This window comes from Conger conger, chromosome 4 (genome assembly GCF_963514075.1).
Source record: "Conger conger chromosome 4, fConCon1.1, whole genome shotgun sequence".
In the NCBI taxonomy this organism is placed as follows: Eukaryota; Metazoa; Chordata; class Actinopteri; order Anguilliformes; family Congridae; genus Conger; species Conger conger.
In genome coordinates this window covers 68,419,330-68,435,938 of record NC_083763.1, presented here as the reverse complement: position 1 = coordinate 68,435,938, position 16,609 = coordinate 68,419,330, and the positions used below count along the sequence as shown (strand labels likewise).

The 16,609-nt window shown below is 46.9% G+C and overlaps 1 protein-coding gene across 2 annotated transcripts in view; it reads left to right on the top strand.

The window, feature by feature from the left end:
* LOC133125895 (ephrin type-B receptor 1-like) overlaps window positions 1–16,609 on the top strand; it is a 220,908-nt gene that overhangs the window by 128,162 nt on the left and 76,137 nt on the right. For both annotated transcript variants that reach the window (XM_061237606.1, XM_061237605.1), the window contains exon 4: window positions 7,547–7,702. In XM_061237606.1, the coding sequence (XP_061093590.1) occupies window positions 7,547–7,702 (156 nt within the window). The remainder of the gene's footprint in view (window positions 1–7,546; window positions 7,703–16,609) is intronic.

Sequence of the window (16,609 nt, the reverse complement as noted above, 5' to 3'; positions counted from 1 at the left end):
AGATTTGATTTGATTTAAAGAACATTTTCCAAAAAATGAATTCAAAACAATCAACCAACAGCAGAACAACAAAGCCAAGGGGAACAGAAAGAAGGAGAGGGAGAGAGAAAGGGGGGCACAGAGGGACAGAGAGAGGAGGAGAAGCAGAGAGAGTTTTGTGATATTTTATGTGCTTTTGTAATGTGCATGTAATTAATATACATTCACTGAGCACTTTATTAGGAACACCTGTACACCTGCTTATTTATGCAATTGTCATAAATAAGTGTGGCAGCAGTGCAATCCATAAAATCATGCAGATATGGGTCAGGAGCTTCAGTTAATGTTCACATCAACCATTAGAATGGGGGAAAAAATGTGATCTCAGTGATTTCGACCATGATCTTCAGTGGCCTTCCCAGTCGCCCGATCTGAATCCAATAGAGCACCTTTGGGATGTGGTAGAACGGGAGATTCACAGCATGAATGTGCAGCTGACAAATCTGCAAAAATTGTGTGATGCAATCATGTCAACATGGAACAGAAACTCAAAGGAATGTTTTCATCTTGTCGGCTCCATGCCACAAAGAATTTAGAGTGCTTTGAGATTAAAGCGAGGCCCTACCCAGTATTAGCATAGTGTTCCTAATAAAGTGCTCAGTAAGTGTATGTGTCTATGTATTTGTGCTGCCAATGGAGAATACTGAAAGTGGAAATGGAAAGTTAGCGAGAGAGAGTTCAGTCCTCTGACAGTCCCCATATGGTTTCTGTTCATGTTGGCTAAGTAGTGAATAGTACGCAGGGCTGAGGGCAGGGGGGGGGTTAGGTGGAAGGGGCTAGAACAGAGGAAGGTAATGAGATAAACTTTCATTCTGTAATCCACGCAGCCATGGCAACAAGTGACTGCCGACGTTCGTCTAAATATATCCCCCCCCCTTCCTTCATGAAAACCATCAGCGGCCCGAGCGTCGGAATGAATTTTCCCATTTGCGGCGGTGATGGAGTTGTCCGTTTGAGGAATGAGAGAGAAACCGGCTCTCCAAACAAAAGTGTCCATGAATCAGCTGCCTTTGGGCTGGGGGCCAGATTGCCTGGAGACCCGAGTGTGTTGGGCTCTCCATCTTGTGCCTGAGCCCTGGCGTCTCAGCCGTTAGCCGTTAGCCTGGCGCTTCTGTTCCTGGACAGAGCCGCTCACGCAGTCCTGCTGCTGCTTCTGGGCATTAAAGTGCGATTGCTCTACTGATGCTGAACAAAATGGCCGACCTGGAGTTAATAGTGGAACAATGGGAGAATGGGAGATATGCTGTATATCACAGATCGCAAGTAGGGTTGGAAGTCATCTTAGTGTGGCATGAACTGACTTAATGTGGATCAGACCTGGGTTGAAAATGCATTTGTTTTGGATTCAAGTACCTTTCTGCTTTTGACTATGCTTGCCTGGTGTATTGGAACAAAATAAATGAACCCCCCCATCTGCTCTTCCTTACTGGCTCAAATGCACCAGGTAAGATCAATAGAGCACAGAAAAGTATTTTGAATCCAAAACAAACCAAGGTCTTATGTGGATGTGCACCTCTGGAACACAAGTTCTGTAAAACTTTTGGCAGTTGCCCAGCTTAATTTCTGCACGGTGATGTGTGGGTCTGGCATTCATTAGGTGCCATTTCTGTTTTATTTGGTGTGACAAAGCACAGGCAGAAGGACAGGCACGGATACAGACATTTCCAGTCTCTCCCCCTGCCGTACAGTCTCCCTGATGCATTACAGTAACCCAGCGATGCTCTGATTTAGACACTACAAGTGCTACAGAATTTGATTAATTGCTGTACAGGCAGTAGACAATTGGAATAAAATGTCAAACCAAAATGCCATTTGAAAGGGTCACAACTGGGCCATGGTGTATTGGGTGTGCACTGAGAAGATATCCGATACTGCATGTCCGTATGTATGTATGTGTGTGTGTGTGTGTGTGTGAGAGAGTACCATATGTGTATTGGTGCATTAGTGCATGCATTGGACAGATACATTATTGTGTGTTTGTGAGACAGAGACAGAGAGAGAGAGAGAGAGAGAGAGAGAGAGAAAGTTTCTATTTCTGTTTTACTGTTCTCTTACTGCTCATTCATTCCAAATCCACAACACACCACAATAGCATTGAGTAGGTGTTTTGGGATGACTTCCTGGGTTGGCTTTTGGTTGAGGCTTTTAAGAGAGTGGTGCATTGTGGGAAGTCGTACTCCTGCTGGGTTATGGTCTGGCATTGTCTGCAGTCCGTGTGATTTTGAGAGTGGAGCCTACACTCTATCCCAGGTGACCTTTCTCCCCGAGCGCCCTGCTTGTCCTTGAAAGAGCGCCGCAGGTGTGTTCTCACCGTTCTTCTCCTCCGCTCCTCTCCCTCCATCAGCACTCCTTTTTTATCTCTAATCCCCATTAACGGATCTGAGAACAAAGCTTGGCCCGTTCCCACAGTTAAATACGTCCCTCGCCGAGAACAAAGGCTGACCCGGTGCCACGTTTAAATGCATCCCCCCTCGGAGAACAAAGGCTTTACCCCACACCACGGCCCAATCTATCAGCTGATGCTGCGGGGGCTGCTGGGTATCGGGAGTCCCTGGGGGCCACCAACCCATGGCACCTGCGTTTGTGCAGTGCCACACCCACCCACTGACCGCCCAACCACCCCACGCTCCTACTCCTCAGCTTTCAATGGTGGATGAATATAGCCACTCCCTCCCCTTTACACTCGGTCATCTGCTTTCATTGGTGGACTCATGAACATGCCCGCCCCACTCGGTCATCATCTCTGATTGGTGGATTAATCATCTAGGCTATTCTCCATCTCTCACTTTAAATGCAGTTGTCCTCCATTTTGGTTCTTGTGCAGATGATTCTGCCGTGGCCATGGTCATGTTGGTGACGGTTGTTTCTAGGCAGTGTCTCTCTCTGTTTGTCTGTCTCTCTGCTCCTGAGAGAGCGGGGGATGGTGATTGCAAAGAGGTGCTCTGGGAGAGTACCACTCTTCCCTGCCAGGATGGGGGGGGCAGAGTGGGGGTCTTTAGCTAGGCGGACTGTGTGTCATGAGCTCAGAGGACCAGGGGGGTTTGGGGGGGGGGCGGTGGAGGGTCAGCCTCAGGGTCAATGGCTGTCTGTCTGTGGCTCTCTGCTCATTCTACTGCCGAGGACCCAAATACCACCACCCCCTATTCCCACCCCCAGAGACAGCTTCACATGAGGACCCCATTTCAACAGACTTTCCATTTTTGTAAAATTTTGCTTCTGACATAATGAGAAAGGGAACAAAAGCCTGACACAATAATTGAAAAACATTTTGCTTTAATTTAATTCAAATCTGACAAAGGTCAAAAGTGCCGGCGATGGTTATATTGAATTCCCTTCACCGCTCGGCTTTGATTGCCGGGCGATGACAAAGCGAACGGCCATTTTGTGCCGGCCCTGTGCTGGATCCTATTTAAGAGTGTGAGATTGAGACGGCGAGCTCAGCACGACAGAGTGGAGCCGTGTCTTGTTTGTTATTTCGGACTGTGGGAGCTGACAGTCGATAAGTCTCCTCTCCCGGCCAGGCTGAAGGCTCTGTTCTCCCCCCTCGCTCCGAATGGAAAGCCTCTCCGAAACGAATCATCGCTCTGCGACCCTCTCTCTGTGTGGGTCCTTGACTAGGCCATCTACAGATCAGGAGATGTCGCAGTGTGCGCGCGCATGTGTGTGTATTTATATGTTTATCTGTGTGTGTCTGTTGTTCTGTGTGTCTGTGTGTGTGCCTGGGATGTAAGTGTGTGCTTCTGTGTCTGTGTGTATGTGTATATGTCTCTATCTGCAGCATAAGTGCTTATGTGTTTGTGTGCGTGTTTCTGTGTGTGTGTTTGTATGTGTATATTTCTCTATCTACAGCATAAGTGCATATGTGTTTGTGTGCGTGTTTCTGTGTGTGTGTGTGTGTATGTGTGTGTTTATGTCTCTATCTACAGCATATGTGCATATGTGTTTGTGTGCATGTTTCTACGGAGTGTCCGTGTCTGTGTGTGTGTTTCTGCCGAATGTCCGTGTATGTGTGTGTGTTCACGGTACGCATTCACCACACGTCGGTTGCCTTGAAAGGACTGCCAATAGAAAGAAAATATTATCGTCTGCCCTCCTCCTTGTGTGTGGGCATTAGGCAGGACGTTCGCTGCTGTTTGTGTGCTTAATGTAAGAGTCCTGTGTGTGTTCCACTTAGCGCTGTTTACCATGCCCCCCACTGGCTGCCAGCAGGCTCTACGAGGAGGGGGGGGGGGGGGTTAAGGGTGCGAGGGAGGCAGGGTAGTGTTGCCATGGCGCTGCCCACTGGTGCGTAGCCCACCTCACTGTGCGGCCTCCTCCCGGCGCCCTCTCAGCTCATTAAAGACGTTTTTTTCCTCGAAACTCAACCCCGTACGCACACAATCCTCGTGTGTTACCTCGTCTCTCACACTCACGCCGGCCGGGATGCTCTCCGACCGACTGGGGGACCCGTAAGCACTCCTGCTGTTTTTTAACGGCAAAGAAATAAAACCGCCGGTGTCCTCTTCCCGAGTCACGTTGTCTTTGACTTTAACGCTCTGTAAAAGTGTCAAGCTGTCTTAGTCCCCTGCAGACCCCTCAGCTGCACCGACAGTCCTAGACAGAGTTAGATCATCAATTAATTTCAGAAAATTTAGATGAAGTTGTTTCATTTAGTCAAACTTATCTTTTTCAAACACAGTTTTAATTTAGAGAACAAAATTACCTGCTGGTTTGAGAGAGGAAGTTGAAGCTTTCACACAAGGCCGTGTTAGCCAAAATTAAAAACAAAATCCACTTAAAATATCTTCAATTTGTGTCTCTCAACTCTCTTTGTCTTGCTTGTTTTTATTCCGGACGCATTAACTGTCTCCGTGTTTGTTGTTAATAATACATCTACTGTGAAGTGTCAACTCATGGAGAAAAATTATTCTGCTCAGACAGGATCAATGCTTATTGTGTCACTTCACTGCTTTTACAACAGTAAATATGCAGATTGAAAAATGAGAGTATTTTCCGGAAGATTTGGTAGGATCCTTGTCATCTCTGCTGTTCGTCAGCCTTGAAGCTTCTTATTGAAGTCCCTAGCATCAAACTCTTTTGGGCTCCACTGACTGTGCTGGCTTTTGTTGCACCCGAGCTATTGATCAGTTAAAATTGTTGAAAACAAGTTTTTTTCCTTAAACTTCTGAGCACACCCAGGTTTGGCTCATTGCCATCCATTGGCTTAGGTTTTGCTTTGTCCTCTCCATTGTGGATAGTGGAGCAGGGCGGCTGATCTCGGAGTTGTACATTTGCCTCATAATGTAATGCATGTACTGTGGGCTGTGGGGAACATGCGCTGCTAGAAAAGTCTGTCTTTAACGATGTTTTAGTCTTGTACTAATTCTTTTTTGTAGTCTTAAAGACATTACAAAAAAGTATCTTTTGTTTCTCTCAAGTAGAAAGTAGTTAATGTAAATGTTCTTACCCCATTGGCAAATCTTTAAATCAGTCAAACAACTCAGCAACTGTGGGCCCTGTATATTTTTCTAAAGGAAGCATATGATTAAAATATTAGTCTGACAGATTCTGAACTGTGAACATGGGACCATTTATTCATGACATACGTAGCTATTTATGACACAATGTGGTCTTAAAAGGCAAAATCATCCCACAATAGCATTAAAAGTCTGTAATTTAGAACAGGTAACAGCTTGGTTCAGTTCAGTGGCTGTAGTCACAGCTGGGACCAACATTCACAGTCACAGGAAGGGCTCCAGTCCTGAATTTGAGAGCTACCGTTCCAGTTCAAGTGCTTTGAGTTAGGTGCTGGCGAAGGGCAAGTGAAATATTGCAGGCGAGAGCTGTTTTTTGGAAAAGAGGGCTGTGTTCACGGAATCGATATGTGCAGGACAATTTCGTTCTGTGGCCTGGACATTCATTTTGTGGAGTGGGCTTCTTTTTTCTCTCCTCTCCCCCAGCCAGGGAGAGAAAAGTGTTCTATCGGCAGGAAAGAGAGAGAGAGGCAATTTCTCAGAGAGCGTGCTGTGCTCGTCGCTGCCGCCGGGGGGGATTATGAAAATACATTTTCAAACAATCAACTTTCAGAGGAGCTTGACTGCACCGGTCCATTCCACGTCCGTGGAGATAAGGGGCTCGCTCGGTCGGCCCGGCTCCCGGCGGAGTGCTTCGGTTCGGGGTTCAGGAGTCCAGCCTCCCTGCCGCGGCTGAGCGCGGGAGGGTTAGTCGGTACGTGGAAGCACCTGCTGAGGCCGGATAGCGGCTCGCCGCTCGTGAGGTTGTGGAGTTTTAATGAGATTTAATAAGCACTGGAATGGTTCCAGCAGCTATACTGGTCATCTCATCTGCCAGGCACTGTATTCATAGACATTGGAGGGGGGAGGGGGGGGGGGAGGGGCGCTGACAGAATTGAAGCGCACGCATTTCTGAGCGAAGTTGGCAATGACAGTGACCATTGATTAAGTTTCTTTTTTCTCTCTCATTGAATATTCATGTTCCATTTTTTGCCAACTAAAATGAACAGCGCATTAAACTCATGTCCTAATTCCTGAATCCCGTTATTGCTGTCTAGTATCATTGTGTAATTTCGGCTTAATGCAGTCTTTATGCACATTTAAAAATCACAGATTTTTCGAGCGTCGACCAGATGATCTGTATACACAGTAATTTCTCTGGAGCTTGACGGACATGCTGGAGTTTGGCACGCTCTGAAAATCTTGGCACCACTAATGACGTGCAGTGGGATGTCTCTGAGATGTTTGTGATGACAGTCGGCTGTGATAACAGCCTTCAGTGCCAGAACATATTAAAATGGCTGTCTGTTAGAGATTTCTCAATGAAAAGTGTGTTTGTGAGTGTGTGTGTGTGTATGTACTGTATGCGTGTGTTTGTGTATCTGCCCCTGGAATTCCTTTAATTGTCATATTTAACTGTGTTTTCATTTATTTGATTGAATAGAGTAAGAAAAACGTAGCCTTGAGGCTTTGTTGACTGCACTTTCCATCCTCATTTTTCAATATTTTCCGTCAATACAATTATTACACTTTTTTATTTGGTGAAAAACAAAGCTGAAAATGTGAGCATTCCTTCTGAATTTGCAGGCTGTGTGGCACAATATATGGCTGGCTGTTCTCACCATATTACACTGTGCATTGTCTTTGAACTACATACTGATTTGAAGGGCAAGACACGCTTTTATCTGCATTTAAAAATTACGACATGGTACTATTTATCATATCGTAATGTCTGCCTATTGGTTGCCTTCTGTTTCCACTGGATGTTCTCTTCTGCAATACGGATAAGGCCGAAATTAATCTGCCACGCTGAAACTATATCAGCGTACTCCTATCAAAGAGCAGCACTGCCTTTATCTTCAAAGGGGTAAAACAGGCTTGGAGCTTCACTATATTCCTCTCGCCGAATGTTTAACGGTCGCTTTCGGTTCTTGTAAAAGCGATAGTTGGCTATGGTTTGCCTTTATGCTGATGCTGCCGGTATCTAATGTTGCGTTGTTTTTTTCTTTTCGCAGCATGCCCTCCGGGAACGTTCAAGTCCAAACAGGGGGCCGGGCTGTGCCTACAGTGTCCCTCCAACAGCCGGTCCACTGTGGAGGCTGCGACTATATGCGTGTGCCGGAACGGCTACTACCGAGGGGACATGGACCAGCCAGACTCCTCCTGTACCAGTGAGTACTACCGATGCACAAACACTTACGTCCGAGGGTCACCCGTACCTCCGAGGTTCACCCTGACCTCTGAGGTTCACCCTATCCTCCGAGGGTCACCCTTACCTGCGAGGGTCTCCCTTACCTCTGAGAAGAATATCACTGGTGACTGGCTGCCCAAAGCATCAATGGTTCTTAATACAGTGAATGCACAGTAAAATGCCCAGTGTTAAATCAACTCTTACTGAGAACATACTGTAGGGTCTTGCTCTCGTCCATAGGTACTGTTAGAGTTGAATCAACACTGCACATTTTACTGTGTAAATGAATACATAAATAAACACACATAGAATGCATGTGAAGTGTGCTGGGTTCAATTCTCAATGTGCAAATGAGAATTGCACTGATTCAATATTTATGATTAGCCTGTGTACACTAATGTTCTGGTGGTAGTAAAGCTTGACGTTCAATTTAGTTGTTATCTCTAAAGATCAAACTAAGTAATATCAAACTTTACTGATTCTTACGGATGATTATTATAAAATTTGTAAATAAAGGACAAAAATAATTACAGTATAGATATTCCCCCTCAACAAATCAACAAATGCAGCAATTAGGCCTACACTTGAATGGATTTCAAGTGAAATGAATTTTTAAGCAATTGAGTACTTGTACCCGAGTTTGATTAATCCAGATATGAGCTATTTGTACAAACGTTAATGACGCACAAGATATGCGAGTACATCTATGATTGTCTGATGAACAGTTTCCCCAGAGAACACCAGGAAGTGTCTAATGACAGTCTCCCAAGTGCAAATACGCAGACAGCAAGGTGTACTTTTGAAGAAGGATCTCTGAGCATTTTTAAGAATGATGTGAGGTGATACAAAATATTCTCTTATCAGACTGTTGTCCCTGAACTTGTGTGACTGTGTAGATAAGATTTGACTGCAACTTCTACCAAGAATGTATTTTGTTTATTTCACTGTCAAAGGTATGCAGTGTGTATATGTTTCATAGCTATAGAGCATGTAAGGTTGACATCTTTTATATTAGAACAGAATTCAGAAACAAGGCCTTGAGATCAGCCAATTGAAGTGCATTCATTGTTAATAAACATTTATATGCATTTATTACCATGTTATTACCATTGATATCTTCATGATGCATAGAGTATGGAATACATTACAGCGTATCTGTATACAGCATGTGTATTTAGTGCTTAAGGTTACATTTACAACTTCCAGTGCTCCAAGTCACTATTTTCCCAAATTCCCCAAACTGAGATGCCTCTGGCCAGCTCTAAGGGCAAGATAAGGGTGATGCAGAGAGTGCCATGATTCTTCCATCTGCTGCCACCACTCATTGATTGCTTAGTCCCCCTGAGGGATTGTGGGGAATGTAGTTTTAGGAAAGAGGCCATTTTTTTGCCCCCTATGGTGCCTCACAGCCTACTGATGTAGGTCAAGATTTAGCAGGGATCCCCAAGGTTCAGTCAGCTCCTCCAGCTGATGCTCCATCACGTCTTGGTCCACATTCCTCCTTACCCAGGGGAGATGGAGGAAGTAGGCCAGACTATGTAGGTGACCTGGAAAAAGACAAATAATGAAAAAAGAAACGGTGAATCTCTTCCATGAACTGCAAATAAAGCAAATTACTCTTTTTATGAATGGAATTAGTGCTGAAATGTTGGTGTATTCATAGCCAACTGCCACTACGGCTGCCATTTAGGGAAAAAAAAACTGGTCTTGTACAAGGCTTCTCCCTGAAAACAACAGTGAAATAAAATGAAATAATATATATGAGGAAAATAGTAGTAATAATTAATTAGCCTACATTTTGATGTTTGGATTAACTGTATGTCTTTTGCAAGGATTAAATTAAATTGACTGGAGATTCTTAAGCTGAGCTCTGGGTGAGGTCTGTCAGCCACGCAGAATAGAGGCCTGCTGAGCTGCTGAGCCTGGATCCCCAGTAATGGATCAGCCCAAACTGCCCCATCCTACCCTGGGCCTCTCGCAGACAGAGAGGGACCCCATAAGGGCCAGAAGATCAGCTTAAGAGTGTGGATTTGGCGGGCCCTGTAGCCCACCGCCCCCCACCCCCCTCTGTCAGAGCCTCTTAGCTAACATGATTAGCAGGATGAAGCCACCCTGTCTGGTTCCAGAGTGGGGTTTTTAGAGCCGAAATGTCTGAGAAAGGGCTGTACCGATTCCCGGCTCAAGCTCTTAGCAGAGTCTCAGTGTAGGATCGGTGGACAGCCAAGCTGTTTGCCATGGGAGAAATTATACATGTCATTATTATACACACCAAATTAAAAAAAACAGCTGTCAGAGTAGCATTCATATGAAGGAACAAAACTGGAAGCTGTGGTACCATTAGCACCTTCAATGAAAGCACCAGTATGACTAATCTGAGACATTCTCATGACTGTGAAGAGTCCCGTTAGTCTGTTTGATGCCTATTTTTTAGTGGAAAAAAACGGTTTGCCATTCACTGCCATCGGAGCAACAGCTGCTTTTTCTCTTGTTTGTTTTATGGAACATCTCACAGTTCATAATATTACTGAATGCGGTGTGGAGTTGTTCAGGGGGTGAACATTTCCAACAATAACAGCGCTATCTGTAGCTGCAGTAATTACGGGAGTGCTGGCGGTAAGCTCATAGCAGTGGCGGAATTAGGCGGAGGGGGGCGGAGCAGCTATCGTCAGCTCGGGGCACAGCGGTGATTTCGGAAGCCAGTGAGAGAGCTGCAGAGCTGGTGTTTATAGGCCCCGGGGCAGATGGGGTTCTTCCTGACAGCAGGGATGTGCGGGTCCTCTTTGACTCCACACTCCTGCAGCTACAACCCACCCACTCCATCACCCCCCAAAGCTCCCACCCCTCTCCTCCGTATTTCACCCACTCTCTTTCCACTCCTGCATTTCCATTCATGTTAACTCCACACAGTCAGAATGCCCTCTTACTCCCGCTGTGTTCCCATTCATGTTAACTCCACACAGTCAAAATTCCCTCTTTCTCCCGCTGTATTCCCGCTCATGTTAACTCCACACAGTCAGAATTCCCTCTTACTCCCACTGTATTCCCATTCATGTTAACTCCACACAGTCAGAATTCCCTCTTACTCCCTCTGTGTTCCCATTCATGTTAACTCCAAACAGTCAGAATTCCCTCTTTCTCCCGCTGTATTCCCGCTCATGTTAACTCCACACAGTCAGAATTCCCTCTTTCTCCCGCTGTATTCCCATTCATGTTAACTCCACACAGTCAGAATTCCCTCTTTCTCCCGCTGTATTCCCGCCCATGTTCACTCCGCAGGGTCAGAACCGGCTGATGAAGGCCTGGAGGGTCCACTGGGGGGGGTAATTTAAACCGACACTCGCCCTGGCTGACCCCGGACACGTGTTGGGTTGGGGGTGAGTCCCAAACCTATGGTCTTTGGTCTTACCACTTTGCCACTCGGCAGAGGCCAGGTGTCAATCAATGAGAGCAATACCATTACAAAAAACAAGCGCTAAAGCTCCAAGGGGTCTGTGGGAAATGCTCCCGTTTTGCACTCAGGCTGATGAGGCATACCGGGAACACCGGGAATCGATCCCGTGAGCAACCCACTGGAGAGGCAGCCTCGGAATTCACACCCCCAACACCACCCTCACCCTCACCCAACCCCCCCGGCCTCCACCTGAGACCGAGCCTCCCGGCTCCTGTGAATCCATTCTCTAATCTATTTATTCATTCGTCGACTCAATTTTTATGTAAAACAAGATGTAGATTCTTGTCAGAAGTAACGACTCTGTGGCCCATGACGCAGACAGCGGTACCGGGAGGGCTGTGAGCTTTGGCTGCAGTTTGTTTGTTCTGTGAATTCTCCCTGGGAATAGTTTTAATAAGGCCCAGAAGCCCGGAGCGGCGGGCGTGTATACGGGGGGTTAGGAGGGGGGGCGATGTGGATCTTTTTATTGATCAGTTTTCTCATCCGTGCTCATTCTGATGTAATTGGCACTTGCTGAGTTTGGGGGGGGTGACAGGCAGGGCCTGGTGTTTAAACCTCTGTCTCTCTGATTAAGAGCATGATGGATGAGACTGCCGGGTCCTGCCAGCGGGATGCGGGGGGAATGAGCGATCAAACTCCGCCGATGCCCCCCCCCCCACCCCCACCCCTCCGTCTACAAAGGCCCGGCTTCCCTGAGCGTCCTGGGATCCTCGTGTGTCCTGGCGGGAATCCTGCTCGTGCCGTTCCTGACAGGAGCGAGCCATTCCGGGAGGATAGCCTGGGACTTTTTGACATTTTAATAATTCCGATTGAATCCACAACGCTCCCCCTGAGTTAGGACGGCGGTGTTTCTGCTCCTTGTGGAACCCTCAAACAGTGGTGCTCCCTGACAGCTGTCAGTCAGAGAGAGAGAGGGAGCTCTGATTGGAGGAACAGCCTCCCTCCCTTTTTCTCCTGTTCTTTTTTCACTGGGAACGCTCTGTACAGCACTGTGTGTTTCACAGCCTCTGCTTCAGAGGCCGACCTGAGCTGATACATATGGATAATGGAGAGAGAGAGATAGAGAGAGAGAGAGAGTGAGAGACAGAGGGAGGGGGAGCGAAAGAGTAAGGGAGAGAGATGGGGAGAGAGGGGGAGAGAGTACGAAAGAGAGACATGGGAGAGAGTGAGGGAGAGAGAGGGAGAGAGTACAAAAGAGAGAGAGGGGGTGAGCGAAGGAAAGAGAGAGGGAGAGAAAGAGAGCCGCAGTACTTGTGCAGCAGTTGAACCGTTTTCTGGAGCCCCCTGGTTCCAGCCCCTGCAGTGAAGGACGTGGTTCCCGCTGTCGAACGGCTTCCAGATTTACGGCCGCGGCTCCAGGCTCCTCAGATTAGATGGCTAAGAGGACGTTTCCTCTGTAATGCACTTGTAAACAAACATAAGCCCCCGTAATTGCCTTCTCTGGCCTAATCCCCCCCCTTAGCCCCACGATGCCGCGCGGGTGAGAAACTGTGCGCGGGAAAGCCCCTCCCTCCTGCTGTCGCCGGGCAACTGAGACACGAGGCCTCGTCCATCTTTCCCTGTTAGCTCCGAAACTGCAGAATTACCCCAGCGCACGCACAGAAAGACAGACAGACAGACAGATCTGTAGCCCTGCTGAAACGCATCTCTGGACTGGCGACGAGGTGGCCTCTCTCTCTGTGTTCACCTGTACGAACGATAGTGCGCTCTTTTGTTGAACGCTGAGGCGCTGACAGGCTGCTGATTGGCTTTCAGGGGCGCTGCATTTTACACGCGTGGAGAGGTGCCTGTTTGAGCGGCGCACAGATTTCCCCAGGGTCTCGGAAAAGCTGGCGGAGCGGTGACCAAGAAGGAAGGGCATGCTGGGTCCGCATGCTGTGTGTGTGTGTGTGTGTGTGTGTGTGTGTGCGTGTGTGTATGGTGTCGCGGCCACTCGAGAGGAAGCGCATGACAGCAGGGAAACGTGCGTGCCACTCTCCCACTGGTCTTAACACCTGGTCTCAGACCGCAAGCAGCTGCGGACATGCCTGTCGTCATGGTGACACGTGCCTCTAACAAAGGGGGCGGGACTCGGCTCCTGTGCAGCCCAGTCTGTGAGTGACACGGAAGCCTCAGATGGGGAGGAGAGAGAACGGAAATGCTGTATTATTCCTGCTTTATTCTGTTTAGCAGGCGGCTCTGTAGCCGGTCCCATCTGACCGATCGTAAGAGCACTCAAACCTACTCCAGTGGAGATGGCGATAGCGATTGAGTCCCGATTCCCCAGCGAGCTCTTTCCAAATCGGAAAACAAACAACACGACGGGGGAAGTGAGGCACTGCGGACTCAGGGGAGCGTTGTGTAAACAGTGCGCCGGTTGTTTATCTTACAACTGGAGCACCTTTGATATTTTGGCGCAGGGTAGAGTCTGTGATGGATCGTACCTTCTGAGCCCACGCACATCTGTATTCATTTGTATTTGTCCAGATTTTTGAAAAATGTGCTTTGTGAAGTCGTTCCGGTGTTGTTGTTTTCATGTCTAACAATTTGTATGAACATTACCAAAACTATTTTTAATTACAGGATTTACTTATTTACTTATGCCTATCTCTGGTATTTAAACAAAACAATGAGTCATACCCTATTATAATGCAACAAAGCCAACCGCCCCTCGTGCTTGTTTGAGCTCCAGAGGGCTCAGACATGAGCCGTTGACATAAACAGGTAATTGCGCTCACTTCATTGTCGAATTGAATGCTGGATCTGTGTTTGGCTTGCACACGAGAGAAAATGAGAACCTTTTGTGGCAGGAGTATCGAATACTACCCTCCATTTTTAGAGCAGTGAATCAGAACTGCGTGTTGGTAACACGTTGGCGTATGTGTCACTTTGATTTTTGTCACTGGGAAGTGGGGAATGATGAGAAAATACGCTTACGTACAAAGCTGATTTTTATCCTAGTTTAAATAGTGAATTTCTTTGCTGCTCCCCCATTGAATCCACTGGGACCTTTGGTGATGATTCGAAGGATCCTGTATGATACATGCAGGATCTGGACTCCACTATACTCATCACATGCAGTACACCGGTATGTATTATTGCTATGTATTTACTTATTTGTTATTAATACAGGTGAATCATTCTGAATAATTTTACGCTAATTATCTTGCTGAAGGATACAGCGGCATTGATCTGCTCAGGAATACAACTTGCAACCTTTGCTCATGAACCTTGAAAAACATTAAACATGAACTCATAAGAGATTTCATGTGAGATTTGCTGAAATCTCTGCAGTTGATAATATCGCCGTGAGCAGTAGTGAATGCTGCTTGCTAAATCCACGTTGACCTCTGTGGCTAAATTAGTACCAGACAAGAGCCTCAAGTAACGTGTTTGATTCAATTAAAACAGGGAGCCTCTGTGATAGCATGCACATTAGTTGTGGTAATCACATTAGATTTAACTTGAGTAGTTCTGAAATGTAGCTATTGTAACTGTTTTAAGCTGTGAATTAGGTGGTAAGAAATCTATTGTGTGTGTGCGTGTGTGTGTGTGCGAGTGCATGTGTGCATGTGTGCATGTGTGTGTGAGATAGTGAGCAAGAGAGAAGGTGAGATGGTGAGATTGAGAGTAAGAAAGTGAGTGAGAGAGTGAGAAAAGAAAGAGAGTGAGAGAGTGAGAGAGAGAGAGTGATAACTCCTCTCTAATCCCTCCTCCTCTGATCTGTTTCTGCCACATAGCAGGTGAGGTCGTCATCTCCCTGCCGCTGCCAATCAACCAGCTGCTCCAATCAGAGAGAGGCGGCGACTGGGTGCCCATAACAACCAGCCCTGCGTGCAGACCATAAATCCCGCCTGAATAATAAATCAGGGGCGTGCTGGGATAGGACAGGGCCGGGTCACGGCGACACGCTGTATTATCACAGAGCTGTGCGAGTCCAGGCGCGCGGGCGTCCGCGTGAATGATGGCCGACTCTCGCCACAATGGGGATTACCTCTGCCCGACTCTCGGCCCTGCCTTGAGAAGAAGCCATAAGGAGAACGATTAGAACGGGCGCGGTGGTGGAGCAGTGGCTTGTGGGTCCGCCTCGTGATTGATGTGAAGAGCCGGGCGGTGTGCCTCCCCTGCTCTCGCACCAGCGCGTCTCTCTTCGCGCGTGCCGCACCTCGAGATGCGTGAGGTGGAATGAGCGGCGCATTACCCACCCGAGAACTGCACATCTAACGCACACGTAATGTTTAGTGTTCTTTGGCTCTTTGGCCGCCTGAGGGAGTTCCAGGCTCTTATAGACTAATTGGCTGTTACAGACTGTAACAGGCTGTTTGGTTGTTACGGTCTGATTGGCAGTTATAAGGTGTTATAAGCAGTTACAGGCTTCTGTATATATTATACTGAGAGGTTAAAGTGTCTTTGTCCATATTATTGCACAGGCTAGATACTATATTAAAATATTAAGAGGATGTCACAGAACAGCGTGCTATGAAACCCCCCCGCCCATGCCTCCATACACTGGCCTTGTGCTTGTGTTGTGCTGTTTTAACGAGACTATTACGCATGGTGTTCCTGCTCGCTCTCTCCGCACACTGGCGCCCGTGCATTCCCCTTCCCGTTAGTGATGCATTGCTCTGCCAATTAATGGAGTGAGTTATTTCCACCCCGTACCTTATCAGTGCTGTCACCCGGGAAATCCTCCAGTGGCCCCGCTCTGCATCAATACAAAACTACACTATACATGCTCCACTATGCTGTACATGCAGTACATGGACCCTTGGCGTAAAAACAGGACAAGCATCATATTTTGCGTTTACTTTAAGTATAGTACAGTATTTAACTGCATTCCAAACCTAATGTGAATACTTTTCAATGAATAAATAAAGAACACTGAAATAGAAAAGTACATTTACAGTCAATGTTTATGAATACTGAATATGTTTTTGCAGTCATGAGGGAATACATTTTCACTGTTCAGCGAACATTTATGAAGTTTTTCAGGTGGTTTCAGTTATTGCAAATGCACTTGAATTTAGTCAGAAACAAGACAGAGACCATGAAAACTACTCATTGAATTTAGAGAGGGGCAGCAGAAAAATCTACCACCTTCTCAGCTGCACCTACCTGAAGACTTTCACATCTAAACTCCAGCGTTTTATTTTCTCTGAGAGAGACAGTAATTTACATCATGCAGTAAAGGGTTTCAGAGCTATATTTAGGTAATGCATTTATCATTTACATTCATATATGTGTGGAGTATCATGCATGTGTCAGACAGAACATTTCCATTTCCCATGGGGCGGGATTGTCCTTGGGGATAATCCTCTGGGGATTATATACACCTCCAGACAATCGGAGAGGCTTGACAGCTGCAGTATTAATGCACAGTGGTTATGCAAAGCATTGTAGGTGGCAGCCATTTTGTTTCACTATGACACCATGTGGATATTTTGCATTTACAGTGAG